At 46.2% G+C, this 15,222-nt stretch overlaps 2 protein-coding genes across 4 annotated transcripts; both read left to right on the forward strand.

Moving 5' to 3' along the window:
* Window positions 1–1,805: 1,805 nt before the first annotated feature.
* ANKRD65 (ankyrin repeat domain 65) lies at window positions 1,806–7,310 on the forward strand. 3 transcript variants are annotated; one of them, XM_048519338.1, is made up of 4 exons: window positions 1,806–2,286; window positions 4,019–4,295; window positions 5,171–5,720; window positions 6,405–7,310. In XM_048519338.1, the coding sequence occupies exons 2-4, from the start codon at window positions 4,069–4,071 to the stop codon at window positions 6,837–6,839; spliced, it is 1,212 nt and encodes a 403-aa protein (XP_048375295.1). In that variant the 5' UTR covers window positions 1,806–2,286; window positions 4,019–4,068; the 3' UTR covers window positions 6,840–7,310. The 3 variants fall into 3 exon arrangements, with proteins under 3 accessions (XP_048375295.1, XP_048375294.1, XP_048375296.1); XM_048519337.1 differs by having other exon boundaries at window positions 4,067–4,295; XM_048519339.1 differs by lacking the exon at window positions 1,806–2,286 and having other exon boundaries at window positions 4,079–4,306.
* A 2,435-nt stretch (window positions 7,311–9,745) lies between these two features.
* MRPL20 (mitochondrial ribosomal protein L20) lies at window positions 9,746–14,310 on the forward strand. The gene is made up of 4 exons (XM_048519602.1): window positions 9,746–9,916; window positions 11,820–11,930; window positions 12,479–12,556; window positions 13,562–14,310. Exons 1-4 carry the CDS (start codon window positions 9,752–9,754, stop codon window positions 13,730–13,732), a joined length of 525 nt encoding a protein of 174 aa, XP_048375559.1. The 5' UTR covers window positions 9,746–9,751; the 3' UTR covers window positions 13,733–14,310.
* The last annotated feature ends 912 nt before the right edge of the window (window positions 14,311–15,222 follow it).

Here is a 15,222-nt window from a genome sequence, read left to right on the forward strand (position 1 = left end):
CCCTTCATGTTACTGGGTATAGATGAGATTGTTAAGATGTCCCTCTTGTGTCACCCTTGCACTGCATGAAGAAGGTGTTCTCATGCAGTTGGATTATTATGTTGCAATAAAGCGTTTGTCCAATATTGGTGTTGTTTGCTAGTTTTGGCCCCATGAAGGCGGTCCACGTGGCACATTATCGAAGGCTGCTCTTGAGATGCGATAAAAGGTTGCATATAGTGAGAGCCTCTTTGGAGTTTAACATATTTAATCAAATCAGATGGTTTAGAATCAAGCAGTGGTCCATTGCTGATGCGAGTCCCTTTCGGAAGCCAGCCTGTTAGATCTCCTAACAGCTTTTCTCCCTCGAGCCATACCAGAAGTACCTTGTGCACAGGTAGTTGGTTATATATCTTACCTTATAACATTAAGTAAGCTGATCGGCCTGTAGTTGGCTGGAGTCCGTGATTACCTTTTTAAATACTTAGGGACTATTATGGCTTCTTTCCAATCTGTTGGAATATAGCCTGTATTATTAATATCGTGAAAAGGATTCAGCTAGGATTGTAGCCCACCAGTCAATGTTGACTTTCAATAGCTCTGGGGATATATGAAAGGTCATTCCCTGGGGCTTTCCCAGATTTTAATTTGGAAATCATAAGTGCGACTTCTGCTTTGGTTACAGGGGAGGCCCATGTAGGTGTGTTTATCAGCGAGATATAATGTGTCCCAAAAAAAGAAGGCTGATGGTTTGTAAAGAAGTTTGGAAAAAATGCTCCACCCAGACTGTTATTGTTATTGGATTAGCTAGGCCCAATTTACTTAGATTATTATTCTGGCTTGTTATTCTCAAAAAAGTGGCAAAATCATTCGATGTTACTGCCTTGATTAGGAATTGCTCCATTTTTTGTGCATGGACATTTTTTTCTTATATTTTAGCATGGCCTTATAAGTTTTTTCCCTTCCAGTACCAATTCTTTGTTAGTCACGACCTCTTTAAACTGATGGAATAGTCTTAGCAGGTTTCTTTTGGCCATTCTACAGTCATGATCAAACCATTGTTTGTCAGCGGTCCCTTTTTGTTGACTAGTCACATTGCTTTTGGACAGGAGGGGTTTAAGTATTTGCACAGTTCGTTCGCTAAGGTCTCTAAAAAATGGCTTCAGGTCTCCCTTCACACATATCTAATAGTACTTTATGATACAGCATTTTACCTATATCTGAAACAAACCAGTTCACAAAATAGCTTCTCATATCATCATTCCATTTCCTTCTCAGACTGTTCACTTCCACTGCCAGTTCCGTATGCATAATCCTAGATCTTAGCCCGGAAAGCAATGATGCGTATATCTAAACCAAAGAAGGGTTAATGTGGAGAAGTGAGGTGAACGCTTTCCGATCGCGGCATAACTTCAAAATGGCTGATCAATTAAATATTTTACTTCTAGACGCCTGAGGCACATCACCTAAGGCTTTCTAGAAAGTGTCTTTGAAAGATAAATTAAGACAGGGTGTCATTTTTCCATTAGGGACTGGTCTCTGGAGAAAAATGGGCACTGCGGTGAAATAGAACCTCCATGTTCAGGCGCAGTCTATCTCAGAATAGCAATTTTGAGGGACAAGCATCAGGAAACCTCTCTTGAGACCTCTCTTCTTCGTTGAATCACTACAGAAAGGCTTCTGCTCCTAATACCAAAAAGGGCTTTCCTTCCAATGTGCAGAAACAGCGCCTAGAGCCTGGTATCTAGAGGTCATTGATGGAATGTAGACTTGCAAGGATTTCCGTGTGAGTCAGAAAGGGAGGAGGGAGCGCAGACGGGCCCAGATCCTATTAACCATTAGCAGCCAAGAACTCCTCCCTCCTTTTAGAAGCTTTTTAGTCATTAAGTAAACAGCTCTTTGCACAACCGAGTAGAAGGCACAGTAGACAAGGCGCTGGCTTTCCTTGTGATTAATGTTAATGGACTTTTAGTGAGGAGGACTGAATGCAGCCTGCTAGCTGAAATCCTTTTCAGAAGAGGTGGTCGCCTTTCGCCACCTGGAGGTACAGAAATCTGTGTAGTCACTGAAGCTTTCCGTTTGCAAACAAGTTTGCCTCCTCAGTGGATTTTGTGATCACAAGGGGTGTTCTGAGAGACGGGCCAAAAGATCCAGAGGGGGCAGGAGCCATAGCTGGTCCTTGAACTCAGCAAAGTCCTGTTTGGGATTCAGCTCACCTTCACAAAGCCCATTCGTGGAACCAGTTGCACCACCGAGGCACTGTTAAATTCAGAAGAGTGCACACCGGCGGCGGGACAGAAATGACCGGTAAGAATTGCTTACTGTTTTGTCTGGAGCCATCAGTGTGGCCATGGATCTGCAGAGGACCAGAAGAGAGGTCCACGCCTGCAAGGAGCTTCCAATTAAAAAATTGAAATTCCAGTGAAAAAGTGAAGGCCAGGGAACCAACCAAGGGACAGGAGAGAAAGAGAGGCAGGGATAAATTGGGGAAGGGTCTGCATTTGTTCCCCTTATGGGTGCTGAAGTGTCAATTCAGTAATGGGGAGGTATTAAAAGGGTTTTTTTAATGGCTTTATGCAGAAGGGATTTTGAGGAGGGATGTGAAGATGTGGGGAAATGTGGGTGTCGTGGGAAGAGTTTTCAAACCTGAGAAAACTATCTTGTTTCATAGCATCTTAAGAGTGGCAATCAAGGGGCCAAATTATTGGATCTGCAAATCCCAAAGGACAACTGCAAAAGCCCCACAAATGTTAATTGTTTTAATTGCTGCATGCCACTCTGAGCCTGAAAAGGGAGGGGCGGGATAACATTGATAAATAAAAAATAAATTTTTAAAAAGTGAAACAGGGCTGGATCAGGTGAGTGCTTGGATGGTTTCCGGAGTTCCAGGATGGGGGAAAAGATAGTGGGAAATGTAGTAGGGTTGCCAGCACCAATTTGGGAAATTCCTGGATATTTGGGGGTGAGGCCTGAGGAGGGGCGGGGTTTGGAGAGGGGAGGGGCTTCAGCTGGGTATGATGCCCTAAAATCCATCTTCCAAGATGGCCTTCTCACCAGGTGGATTGATGTCTGCCACTTGGAGATAAGTTGTAATCCTGGGGGATCTCCACCCACCTCCTGGACAGTGTAGCAACTCTAGTCTGAACTTATCAATCTAGTCTGAACTTATCAATCAATCAATCAATCAATCAAATATTTATTATAGTCATAGACCACAACTCGATAAATGAAATAAAGGATAGAACATACAGGATAAAAATATATTAAAACAGTAAGCATTAGTACTAAAAGAGATTAAAAAATTAAAAAGAGGATAGGAATAAAAAGACATTAAAATTGTCAAATTGTGGTTTATAGTTACCAAGTCACTAAGCCTACTGTGTTGCACAGACCATCCTGCAATGCATTTCGAGTGCTGTTACACAGAATCTGGCCGCACTGTAAGCTGTATTAGGATTGATGTCTGTAAGCAAGATATAAAATAGTTCTGTATGACGTGGGGATCTATACAACAGGAGCAAAATAAAACTAATGCGTATAGCTTTGTAAACCTGACATATCCGACTCTTTCTATGTGCCCAGATCCAAAGGGACATTTTCTCTCCTAGAAGAAGAGTTTGGATTTATACCCTACCTTTCTCTCCTGCAAGGAGACTCACGGTAGTTTACAAGCTCCTTTCCCTCCCCCGCCCCACAACAAACACCCTGTGAGGTGGGTGGGGCTGAGAGAGGTCAGAGAGAACTGTGACTAGCCCTGGGTCACCCAGCATGAATGTAGGAGTGCGGAAACACATCTGGTTCACCAGATAAGTGTCAACCACTCAGGTGGAGGAGTGGGAAATCAAACCCAGTTCTCCAGATTAGAATCCACCTGCTCTTAACCACCACACCACACTGGCTCTGAATATGACTCCTAATAAGGAGTCTTCCAGAATTGTCCTTCCAGGATGACAGAGGGGAAGGCAAACTTGTCAATGAATCAGGCCCGGACTGGCCTTCTGCTGCTCATAGCTGACCATTTGTTTTGCTTTGCTCCTAGTTCTTAAGAATTGGGGTTGATGGCACTCTTATTTTTTCTTCTGCGGAGGCATGAGAGTCGAAGAAGCTGAGCTCCAGCGGAGGTGGATGGTGCTGGCCGAGGAGAGGACGCCAGAAGGACATCAGGCTGGGAACGTTTGCAAGGTGGACTCCAAGGAGAAGACTTTGATCCTCGGTCCTGCCCAGGAGAGATGGGAGGAGCTCCATCGAGCTACCCAGAACAGCAACGTTTACCTGGTGAAGCAACTCTTACAGCAGGGAGCAGGGACCGAGTGCAGGTGTGGAAAAGGCAGGTGTATTACTACCATCTCTGCTAGCAAGAAGATGGGGCGAGTCTGGGCTTGGTGGTAGGTTGTCGACCAGTCGGGAATTTGATTTAGCCCAACTGGTAATATTGTGTTTTGTCCAATGATTGATATCAGGGACACTAAAAGGCTCCATTAGATGATGGCTCTTGTGAACACCGTTCCCTCAGCGTGGCTCTTGCCCCATTCTTCTGGGAAGTGGGAAAGGCCGTTGTCCAGTAGGGCTTGAGGTTAGCAGCGGTTCCTACCTTGAAACAGCTGCTACTAGAGGAAGGGTCAAGCTGTGAACCTCGGCCTCATGCCAAAGATAGAAGTTAATGGGACCATTTTGGTTTGATGTTGACGACACTGCACACAGACACAATTGTGGACACAGAGGAAACACCTCTGCTCATCTCTTGCCTTCAAAACCCCATTAGTCGGTTGAGACGTGACACATAGACATAACTGCACATGTGTCTCTCTGCAAGTTTGTAGAGAGAATACCACGGAATCGAGTCACTTTAAGCCGCGTGTAGAAACACTTTTATTTCTTGAGAGCCAGCGTGGTGTGGTGGTTAAGAGCAGGTGGATTCTAATCTGGAGAACCGGGTTTGATTCCCCACTCCTCCAACTGAGTGGCAGAGGCTTATCTGGTGAACCAGATGTGTTTCCGCACTCCTACATTCCTGCTGGGTGACCTTGGGCTAGTCACAGTTCTTGGGAACTCTCTCACCCCAATCTACCCCAGAAGGCGTCTGTTGTGGGGAGAGAAAGGGGAAGGAGTTTGTAAGTCACCTTGAATCTCCTTACAGGAGAGAAAGGTGGGGTATAAATCCTAACTCTTCTTCTTCTCCAACTCTTTCCAGGGATGAGAATGGCTGGACCCCTTTGCACTTGGCTTCCTTGAATGGCTACGCCACTCTGGTCAAATTCCTCATCCAGCGTGGCGCAGTGGTCCATGCCCAGAACAGAGCTTCCTATACACCGTTGCATCATGCGGCTTGGAGTGGCCACACCCAAGTGGCAGACTTCCTCCTCACTCGGGGCACGCCGGCAACTGTGGCAACCAAAGGAGGCTTGACCCCGCTACACTGTGCAGCCGCCAACGGGCACATCCTGATGGTCGAGCTGCTCTTACGGCAAGGGGCAGATATTGCCGCTGTAGATGCCAGCCGATGGACTTGCTTGCACTGGGCAGCTGCCAACAACCAGCTGCACATCGTGGACTTGCTGATATCCCAGGGTGCTGGTCCAGATCTCGGTAGCGAGGGCGGAGTTACACCGTTACACACAGCAGCCGAGGCGGGACGAATCGAAGCTCTGCGTCTCTTGCTCGATAAGGGAGCCAACGTGGACGCTCAGGATGGCTTGGGAAGGACTCCCCTTTCCATTGCTTCTAACAATGGCAACCAGGAGGTAAGGCTGCAAATCCCCCCTGCACAAATGTTATCTACATATTACATTTGTGCCCTGACCTGGATGGTCCAAGGTAGCCCGATCTTGACAGATCTCAGAAGCTAAGCAGGATCGGCCTTGGTTAGTTCTTGGATGGGAGACCGCTATGGGTTACTACGCAGAGGCGGACAATGGCAAAGTGCCTTGAAAACCCTTGGGGAGTCAGTTGTCTATAACCCGACAGCACTTTATGCACCCACTATGTTTGTGTCCTGATTAGGCCCCTTCCGCACATTCAGAATAATGCACTTTCAATCCACTTTCAATGCACTTTGAAGCTGGATTTTACTGTTCAGACTAGCAATATCCACTTTCAAACAGTTGTGAATGTGGATTGAATATGCATTGTTCTGCATATGCGGAAGGGGCCTTATGCAGGTAAATATAGATGCTGGCACTTCTCTATGTGTCTGTCGAAATTGTTATGTGACTGCTAGATTTTGCAGGACCCTGGGCATTGAATTCTCAGGGTCTCCCCAAACAGCCCTCCCTAGCCCTCTAAGAATTTCCCAACCCTGAGTTAGCCACTCTGGACACAGGACAGGTGTGAGCCATACAAATGGAGCCTGATCCCAGGGTAGGTTTGAACACGCACATACGAAATGGGCAGCCTGCCTTCCTGAACACCTGTCGCTCTCTCTTTAGGTTGTGAAATTGCTCCTCCAAGCCAAGGCAGACGTGAACATCACCGACCACTACGGCTGCTCGGCTCTCCACAAAGCTGCAACGGCCGGACACCTGCCCGTCATCTGCCTGTTGGTAGGCGATAGCACTGCTGGAGTGAATGAAAGGGACGGTCAGAATCTGACCCCGTTGCACCGAGCGGCCGGCTGCGGTCATGTCGACATCACCCGCTGCCTCCTGGACCACGGAGCTGACGTCAACGCAGCCGGGTGGCTCGGCAAGACCCCGCTACACCTGGCCGCGGAAAAAGGACACTATCCTGTCATGGATCTTTTGCTAACCAAGGGAGCGGACCACACACTCAGATCGTGGTGGAAAGAAACCGCCAAAGAGCTACTGTCTGAGCGGCCCAGTTCTGGAGGCCTTACTGGTCAAAGGATTGTTGGGACCCCCTAGTCTTCACATATCTATGCCCCCCCACTGCCTCCTGACTCTCTTCCCTCGCTCATCTGATCCCATGTATTTTAAACATATTTATCGTTTTGCAGTTTCTAAGTGTAGTGTTATAATAACACCCATCCAGTGTTGTCACATAAGTTGCCATCCAAACACAGTATAATTTACATGTGATAATTTCTTTATCTCAGGGATCATCAAAGGAGCCCGCCAATACCTTTTCCTGACACCTGCCAAGTGTTTTTAGACAGTGGGTGGGGCCAGGTAGGGCTTTTGCCCGCCAAGGCTTCTGATTGGCTATTGGAGGTTCGATTGGCTGGGCAGATTCTTTTAAATATTGCTGCCACCACAGCCCAAGGATCTGCACTGTGTTACTGAAGTCAGAGGTCAAACGAAACATCACATCGGGGATCCATGGCAGGCTCTTCTAATCTGGAGAACCAGGTTTGATTCCCCACTCCTCCACCTGAGTGACAGAGGCTTATCTGGTGAACCAGATGTGTTTCCGCACTCCTACATTCCTGCTGGGTGACCTTGGGCCAGTCACAGTTCTCTCAGAACTCTCTCAGTCCCACCTACCTCACAAGGTGCCTGTTGTGGGGAGAGGAAGGGAAAGGAGCTTGTAGCCACCTTGAGTCTCCTTACAGGAGAGAAAGGTGGGATATAAATCCAAACTCTTCTTCTCCTCCTCCTCCTCCTCTTCCGGCATGTGCCTTTGAATTGCAGCTGAGAGGAGCTGGATAGAGGCTGTCAGGTTTGGAGAAGGGTGGTTAATCCCCCCCTAAATCATGTTTTTGTCTTAGAAATCTTCCATCCCTAAACAGTTGGTAGCCCACTGCCAAAGATAAAATCACACACACACACAAAATAGGCTACCAGAGGAAACTGAGACAGAAACAGCTGTGAGATGTACTGTAGGGCAGTGGTTAGAGCATCAGACTTCGAAGAGCCGAATTCGAATCCCCACGGAGCCATGAAGCTCCATGGGTGATCGTGGGCCAGTCATTTTCTCTCAGCCTGTCCTACTTCACTGGGTAGTTGTGAGGATGGGGATAGAAAGCGCTATGGATGCCCTGGTTGCTGAAATCAGAAAAACAAAATATTTATGATAAATTGAAAAACCAAAAAAGTAAGACGGAAGTACAGAAGGAAGGGAAGGGCAGCCACAGAGAAGTTCAGATAAGACGTGGTGGGTGTGTTTTTAAAAAGGATGTTTTGCTATATAGGTGTTCGGAGAGGCCAGCCAATTATGAGGAAACAAATTCCTGCTTGGCATGAAAAAGCCATTCTGGTGCTTTGCTGGAGTCTGAAATAACTGATAAATATTGCCAGACTTAGTTATTCAAAATAAGAAGACGACCTATTTGATCCTACTTCAACAGGGGGAAAATGTGTTTGTGGAGACCCAAACAGATGGCAAGATAGTTCCATAATTGGATATGCATTTACAGCAAACGAAGATGCCATCTAATCCCTTTGTCTTATTATCACCAGCTTGTCTTGGAAGCAAAGAGTGCAGAGAAAACCGCGAGGAGTTTTCAGGCCTCTTAAAGCCCCTAATGCATTTATCATGGCATAACCCTTTGTGGACTGCAGCCGTCTTCATCTGTGCCTGAAATGTCCCCTTCCCTTAGCAGAAGCATTCGTTCAGATGTAGGTATGAACAGAAACAGGCCCCCGTCGAAAGGGAAAACGATGAATGCTCCGTGCAAATTGATAAACCGAATATTGGACCTAAATCTTCGAAAAAAGGCTATTTATGAAGTGAGCTAGCTACTCCCTGCTTCTGTTGAAGCCAAGACGGATAGTATCACAGTTGCGTGGGAATTGCAACCACTCCCAAATTGGGATTCCCTAGAATTACAAATACAGACATCAGTCCCCTTGGAAAGAACTGTGATTTGGAGGGTGGGACTCTACAGCCCTGTACCCTGCTAAGGTACCTCACCTGCCCAAACCTGCCCTCTCTAGATTCTACCCCCAAATCTGCAGGAATGTGCTAGCCCAGAACTGGCAAAATTTGCACGGAAATGCCAACCATTCCTAATGTATTATAGGCTTGCCGATTCCAGCTTGGGAAATACCTGGAGATTGAGGGGCGGAGTCTGGGGCAGGACCTCTGCCAGGTATGATGGCAGAGAGCAGTGACAGCATTGGCCGTGGTGTGTCAAAAATGTGAAAAATCCCTAACTTGACTCTGCTGGCTGCCACCACCGCTTCCAAACAAGAGAAACCATTGTTGAAGGCTTTCATGGCCGGAATCACTAGCGCGTTGTGGGTTTTCTGGGTTGTATGGCCGTGTTCCAGTAGCATTGTTTTGCCTTGCCAGCCACAGATGCAGGTGAAACGTCAGGAGAAAATGCTACTGGAACACGGCAATACAACCCGGAAAACCCACAACACACAAGAGAAACCATTCTTTGCCTATTCATTAAAAAAATTTTTTAAAAAAACCACAGTCCAATCCTCTACGGTGCTATGTGTCATATTGTTAAAAGTCAAATAATTACAAAAATGACTCAAACAGAAAGAATAGTGCTCAGATGTTGGTGAATGCTGGCATGTCACCCCAAACGTCGTGGCCTTTGACACGCGTGTCGTGACTGCCATCAAGTCCAAACCAGCCCCTTTCTCTGTTCTCTGTCACCTGGAGATCAAAAATGTAATTCTGGGAGATCTCCCGTTTTCACCAGGAGGTTGGCAGCAGCATCCCTCTGTCCTGAAATCCCCAAAGCAAAATGAACGGGAGGGATTCTGTAAAGAATCACAGAAGGAGGCACCGTTTGTTAATCCCATTCGCCCCTTCAAAAATACCATCCCCTCGTTTCAGGAGTCTCTAAAAAATCTCAGAGGGGGGCGCCAGTTCACTCCTCCATCCGAGAACCGCCGGCGTCACTCCCTTCTGGCTGCGCATGCCCGGAAGAGGCGCTTGGCCCGCGTGGGTTTGGTTCTCTGCGCCCTTCCTGTCTCCTCCACGGCGGCGGGTAAAGATGGTCTTCCTCACGTCGTCCCTTTGGATCCGGGCCCGCCTGACCGATCGCTTCTGGAGGAAGCAGGAGGTGCTGCAGCATGCCCGGGTAAGGAAGGGAGCAGGACTGGGACCCCGGCCCCATGCACCGACCCCTCGCCTAACCCACGTCCCCATGCCCCGCTGCGGTTTTGCAATTGGGGCTCGCCTTGTTTATACACAAAAATTGCATTTTGCATCATATGGTAGAGTCCCTTTTTATCCTGCCCTTTTTTTAAAAAAAAAGGGTGCCCCAAAGCAGCGCTGGGAAAAATGCATGGGTTTGTTTTTGGTTTTTTTGCAAGATCTCAATTGGGACCAAGCATCCCCGGGTCAGGGAGGGTGCTTCCTGCACCGACCCCTTTTCTAAATTAAGGGATTTTGATGTTTATAATTTGTATTTGTTGTATACTGTTGTACTGTTCTGTTCTGTTGTTGTATGCTGCCCAGAGCCCTTCGGGGATTGGGCCGTCTATGAAATATAAACAACAACAACAATAATAAACCGTGCCACGATTCTACTGTGCCATTTTGCAAGGGGTTGAGAGAGCACACTTGTTTTCTGCTGCTCCAGAGACTAGGACCAGGAGTCATGGGTTCAAGGTGAAGGAAAAGAGATTCCACCTCAACATCAGGGAAAACTTCCTGACTGTCAGGGCTGTTTGACAGTGGAATGCCCTACCTCAGAGGCTCATTCCGCACATGCAGAATAATGCACTTTCAAACTGCTTTCAGTGCTCTTTGAAGCTGTGCAGAATAGTAAAATCCACTTGCAAACAGTTGTGAAAGTGGTTTGAAAACGCCTTATTTTGCGTGTGCGGAAGGGGCCAGAGTGTGGCGGAGCCTTCTTCCTTGTAGGTTTTTAGAGAGTGGCTGGATGGCTACTGTCAGGAGGGCTTTGATAGTGTGTTCCTGCACGGCAGGGGGTTGGACTTGATGGTCCTTGGGGTCTCTTCCAACTCTATGATTCAATGACATTTTTAAAAAATTGCACATTGCATAATATGTCAGCAGTCCTTTTTTTAAAAAAAGCATTCTTTGTTTTTTAAAAGTGCCCTCTAAAGCAGCGCTGGTGAAATGGATGGCAGCCCTCTGGATTGGGGACTTCCCAAAGTCCTATCCTAGCTCAGGTCTTGCAAATGGAAGTCTGTGGCTTCCTTGATGGAGTCAGTCCATCTCATGTTGTGCCTTCAACTTTTCCTAGCGTTATTGTCATTTCCAATGATTCAGCGGAATTTCCTCGCAAGCAATTGCGGGGGAGGATCCCAGTCTTTCTTGCCTTCCCTATTTACACTTCAAGGTGCCATTCATCTGTGTTTTCTATTGGGCAGGAAGAATAATACTTAACAGGGTGAAACAACGGCCTGCTCTTAGATCGCAAAGCCCAGCAATTTAAATGTTATTTTTTAAAAAAAAAAATTTAAAAAAAGAACCGGTATAAATGTATCTTCCCTGGACATTCAGGAAGAGGAAGTATTTCCTTTAAAAGGTTCCTGATGTTTCCCTCCTAAAAGTCCCAGTATTTCCACTTTCTGAATGTGGGTGGATTTTGTTCAAATGCAGTGGTGGGATTCAGCAAGTTCGCTCCACTTCGGCAGAATGGTTGTTAAAATGGTGCTTGTAAACAGCCAGTTGTTAAATTATTTGAATCCCAACACTGGAACCGGTTGTTAAATTATTTAAATCCCACCACTGTTCATATGTCTAGTGATTGTCAATTTCATTGTGATGGGAGTAGGGTGGGATTTGAGTCTCAATAAACTTGCTGAGATTGCGCTGTTAGCTGATTCCTCTTTCTGCAGAATCTGTGAAAATGTGCAGTTCTGTCGAAGTGTTGGCCTGTTGTAAGGGTTTTCAGGGTTGTAGGCAGAAGGATGGAAATCTTTTTTGTACGGCAGAAGGCGGGGGCACTCCAGATTTATCAGTATCAAACATCGATTGATTCACAGGCTGCGTTTCTCTCTCTCTTTCAGCACTTCCGTGGACGGAAAAACCGCTGCTTCAGCTTGGCCTACCGAGCGGTCCGCAGGGCTTTTGTCTATGCCACAAAAGCCAGAGCGTTGAAAAAGAAGGATATGAGAGAGGTAAGGAAAGGGACCCAAAAGTCACTGATTCTGGTATGCAGAAAAATCACAGCCCCATCCAAACCTGGAGGCAGCAGGACAAGGCACCAATTTGGCAGCGCCCCACCGCCTCCAATAGGGCTTTCCAGCAGCATGGGGAGCTCAGAAAAGCCCCGAGACTCTCCCACTGCCAGAAACCCCCATAGTTTACAGGATGTACACCACCAAGAGGGTGGCGTAAGTCCAAGGGCCAGTGTGTTGTGCATCTGGCCCTAAACCCGAGAGGGAGCCAAGTAATGTCAACTGTGCTTCAGGAACACACACACACACCCTTCCAAGCTGGTGTCCGAGTAGGACACCAGCGCTTCCCCGCCACAATCCGGACTTCCAGGTTCTGCACCCAGAGGGATATGAGATGAGCAGTCCCTGGCGCATCTGTTCCCTCTGCCTGGGTAAGTGCCTCAGGGAGGGGAAACACACTGGTGCAGGGGCATGCCGTTCTCTAAAGCCCTTTCACCACCACCACCACCTTCTGGATGGGGCCCTAAGTCTTTCATTTTTACTTTCAGTTGTGGATAACACGGGTAACAGCGGCCACTCTCGAACACGGTATGAAATATCACCATTTCATCAGCGGTCTTTATAAGGTAAGCTGCTGTGTCCCTTTCCGCTCTTGCGTTGCATTTCCAGCAGCCAGCCTGCATTTCTGTGATCTGCCCCAGCACCTGGCATCTTTTCACATTGCTCCTATTTGGGTTGATTACCTGGTGGTTCTGAAAATGGAGGTTATCCAGAGGTGTAGCACCATGGGGGGGTGACATACCGGGCGCGCACCAGTGCAGGGGCGTAGCAGGGGCTCTGAGGTTACCAGCCTTTTTGCTAGAATTGGTATAAGGCTCAACGCAGTGCAAATAAATATCCTTGTTTTTAAATCTATGAAGTAGTGAACACCAGGACAAGGCAAGAAGCAATTGCTCCCCCCTCTTTTTTAACATCAAATTTAAAATCAATCACATGGCAGATTATTTGAGTTTACTTCAGGAACCCAAGCATAGATGGATAATCACTAGGGCTCGTTGTAACTCCTTCCCTTGCTCTATGCTACAAGGAAGGTTCCAAAGAATCGACCTGCAAGAGCGGAAATGTCCTCATTGTATCACAGCAATACAAACTATGGAACATGTATTGCTTGACTGCCCCAAATACGAGGGATCTAGGACCAGACTTTTTGCTCTTTGTCCTGTAATCTTTAATGAATACTCTGCTGTGGGGAAGATTACGTTTCTACTAAACAATTCTGCCTCCGAGATTTTAACTTTTGTAGCTAGGTTCCTTATAGAAACTTTGAAATGATTTCCTGCGATGGTTCTCATGTATGGGATACTTGTTTGGACAATGTTGCTTGTTATATGGATTCTATGCCTAATAAAGGTTTATCTATCTATCTAAGTAGTGAACACAGCAAGCAGAGGGAGAAGAATTTTAAGTAATATGCATTCATACATGTGGAGAGACTGGAAAACTGGCATGAAAACGGGGGTGAATCAGAATCTAACATTCCTTCAAAATGTTCTTATTTGTTTGAAACTGTTTGGCACCAGAAGACGTATGAGTTCTGCCAACTTTGTGACGGCTGTTTTCTTACGTTTCAGTCTCAAGTGGAATTGAACAGAAAAGTCTTGGCTGACCTGGCGATCTATGAGCCGAAGACGTTCAAGTCCCTGGCAGCGTTAGCCAAAAGGAGGGGACAGGAAGGCCTGGTTGCTGCTCAGGAAGCCAAAGAACCAGAGGGAATATTTTCACGCTTTGTGCAGCAGTCCTGAAGCTGTGGTTTTTGGTTAGCTTGCTGAGATGTGCAAACATTAAAAGGAGTCATTTTTTTGAAAAGCATGGCCTCAGTTGGTAAAGCAAAGCAAGTAAGATCTCTGACTGGGGTGGGATTATCCTTTCCTACTTTGAAGATTACAGCCCATTTCACAGAAAGTTTTGTATAGGTACCTATATGACAGTTACATTTTAATTGGAACCGTATTTTCAAGAGTAAGGGATGGAGAGTCAGCAACTTTGACTGGCAATAAAGGCAGAGGACTCTCCCCTCGTTGTATGAACATCGACTTGGACCCTTTGGCCACCTCATTTTACTCACTAAAGTTTCCATCTTGTTTAAAATTTAAAAGCCAAGGTGTTCCTTATTCAGCTGCAGAAGAGGAGGTTATGGAGACCTTGGCCAACATCTTAGCTGGAAAGAAAACAGCGACTGTTCATCCACGGCTATACTAGAAGACTGGTGGACAGCAGATTACCATGTCTGGGTACTGAACCTCAGTTAAATGAGACATCTTGTCTTTCGAGTCTCTCTTCACTATACATTCTTTTAATTAAAAGGACAGTTCCAATTGTATATGGCCACTCGTCTGTCTTTCAGCACTCGTATAAAGCCAGTGAGGCTCTGGATGTGTGGGATGAATCTGGGTATGGAATGGAGATGTTCCATCTCCAGGGATATAGTGTGGGGTGAGAAACTTCCACAATCTAGTGGTAGAGAGCAGTATAAGCGGGCAAAATCAAGGAAATGCCTATGATGGGTTTTATTACTCTGTTAGTGGTCCGGTTTGGGGCACCACGTAAACCCTGATCCAGAAATCAGTGCAAAAGGTTTTGGCCCTCCCTTTGTACCAGAGAAGAGGTCTGAATGTTTTCTTTTAACTTTTAAAAATAAATTGTGAATCTTTATGGTAACACTATACATATATTTTATGCATTTCTGAGTTTCTAAACTTTTACCATGCTGACCTTCACGTGTTGTCTGTGGCTTCTGCAAAACACCCTCCAAATTCCCATTTAGTTTCTTATGCCGAACCACAATATATCAAAACCATAATGGGGAAAGAGATAACTGTATATTTGAAATATATCTTTGTATGTTGGGAGACAACGGGGACAGTCTTGCGCATTGGGGTCTTATTTTAAAGCATTTGTCCCTTGAGGGTAAAAATAATACAAATCCAGCATCATAAATTTCTGTATTTCTGATTATGGGTATGGTCTGATGGTGGGTATGCATCTCCTGTGAAGAAAACCAACTACTTGAAATGAGTTCACATCTACACAAAGCCTTTCTGTGCTGAGAGGAAGGACTGACTCTTTTTTTACTTCTAGATTCTGCTCAGTATCGTGTTTCTGGGCCATGTGCAGAGTGTCACTTTTGAAAGGAAGCTTAATGTGTCTTAAAAATGGAATATATTCCAACTTCATTTACATTTTAAAAACAATCTTCCCAAAGGAGTGAATATGTAGCATATAGCACATTAAA

Source organism: Sphaerodactylus townsendi, linkage group LG16 (assembly GCF_021028975.2).
Source record: "Sphaerodactylus townsendi isolate TG3544 linkage group LG16, MPM_Stown_v2.3, whole genome shotgun sequence".
NCBI classification, from domain to species: Eukaryota; Metazoa; Chordata; class Lepidosauria; order Squamata; family Sphaerodactylidae; genus Sphaerodactylus; species Sphaerodactylus townsendi.

Bases quoted from the DNA above. Each gene is read 5' to 3' on its own strand.
- ANKRD65 (XM_048519337.1), top strand. The intron at 4,296-5,170 runs GTGTGGAAAAGG...AACTCTTTCCAG, and splicing joins GGAGCAGGGACCGAGTGCAG to GGATGAGAATGGCTGGACCC. The intron at 5,721-6,404 runs GTAAGGCTGCAA...CTCTCTCTTTAG, and splicing joins CTAACAATGGCAACCAGGAG to GTTGTGAAATTGCTCCTCCA.
- MRPL20 (XM_048519602.1), top strand. From the start codon at position 9,752: ATGCCCGGAAGAGGCGCTTGGCCCGCGTGGGTTTGGTTCTCTGCGCCC. The intron at 9,917-11,819 runs GTAAGGAAGGGA...TCTCTCTTTCAG, and splicing joins AGGTGCTGCAGCATGCCCGG to CACTTCCGTGGACGGAAAAA. The intron at 12,557-13,561 runs GTAAGCTGCTGT...CTTACGTTTCAG, and splicing joins TCATCAGCGGTCTTTATAAG to TCTCAAGTGGAATTGAACAG.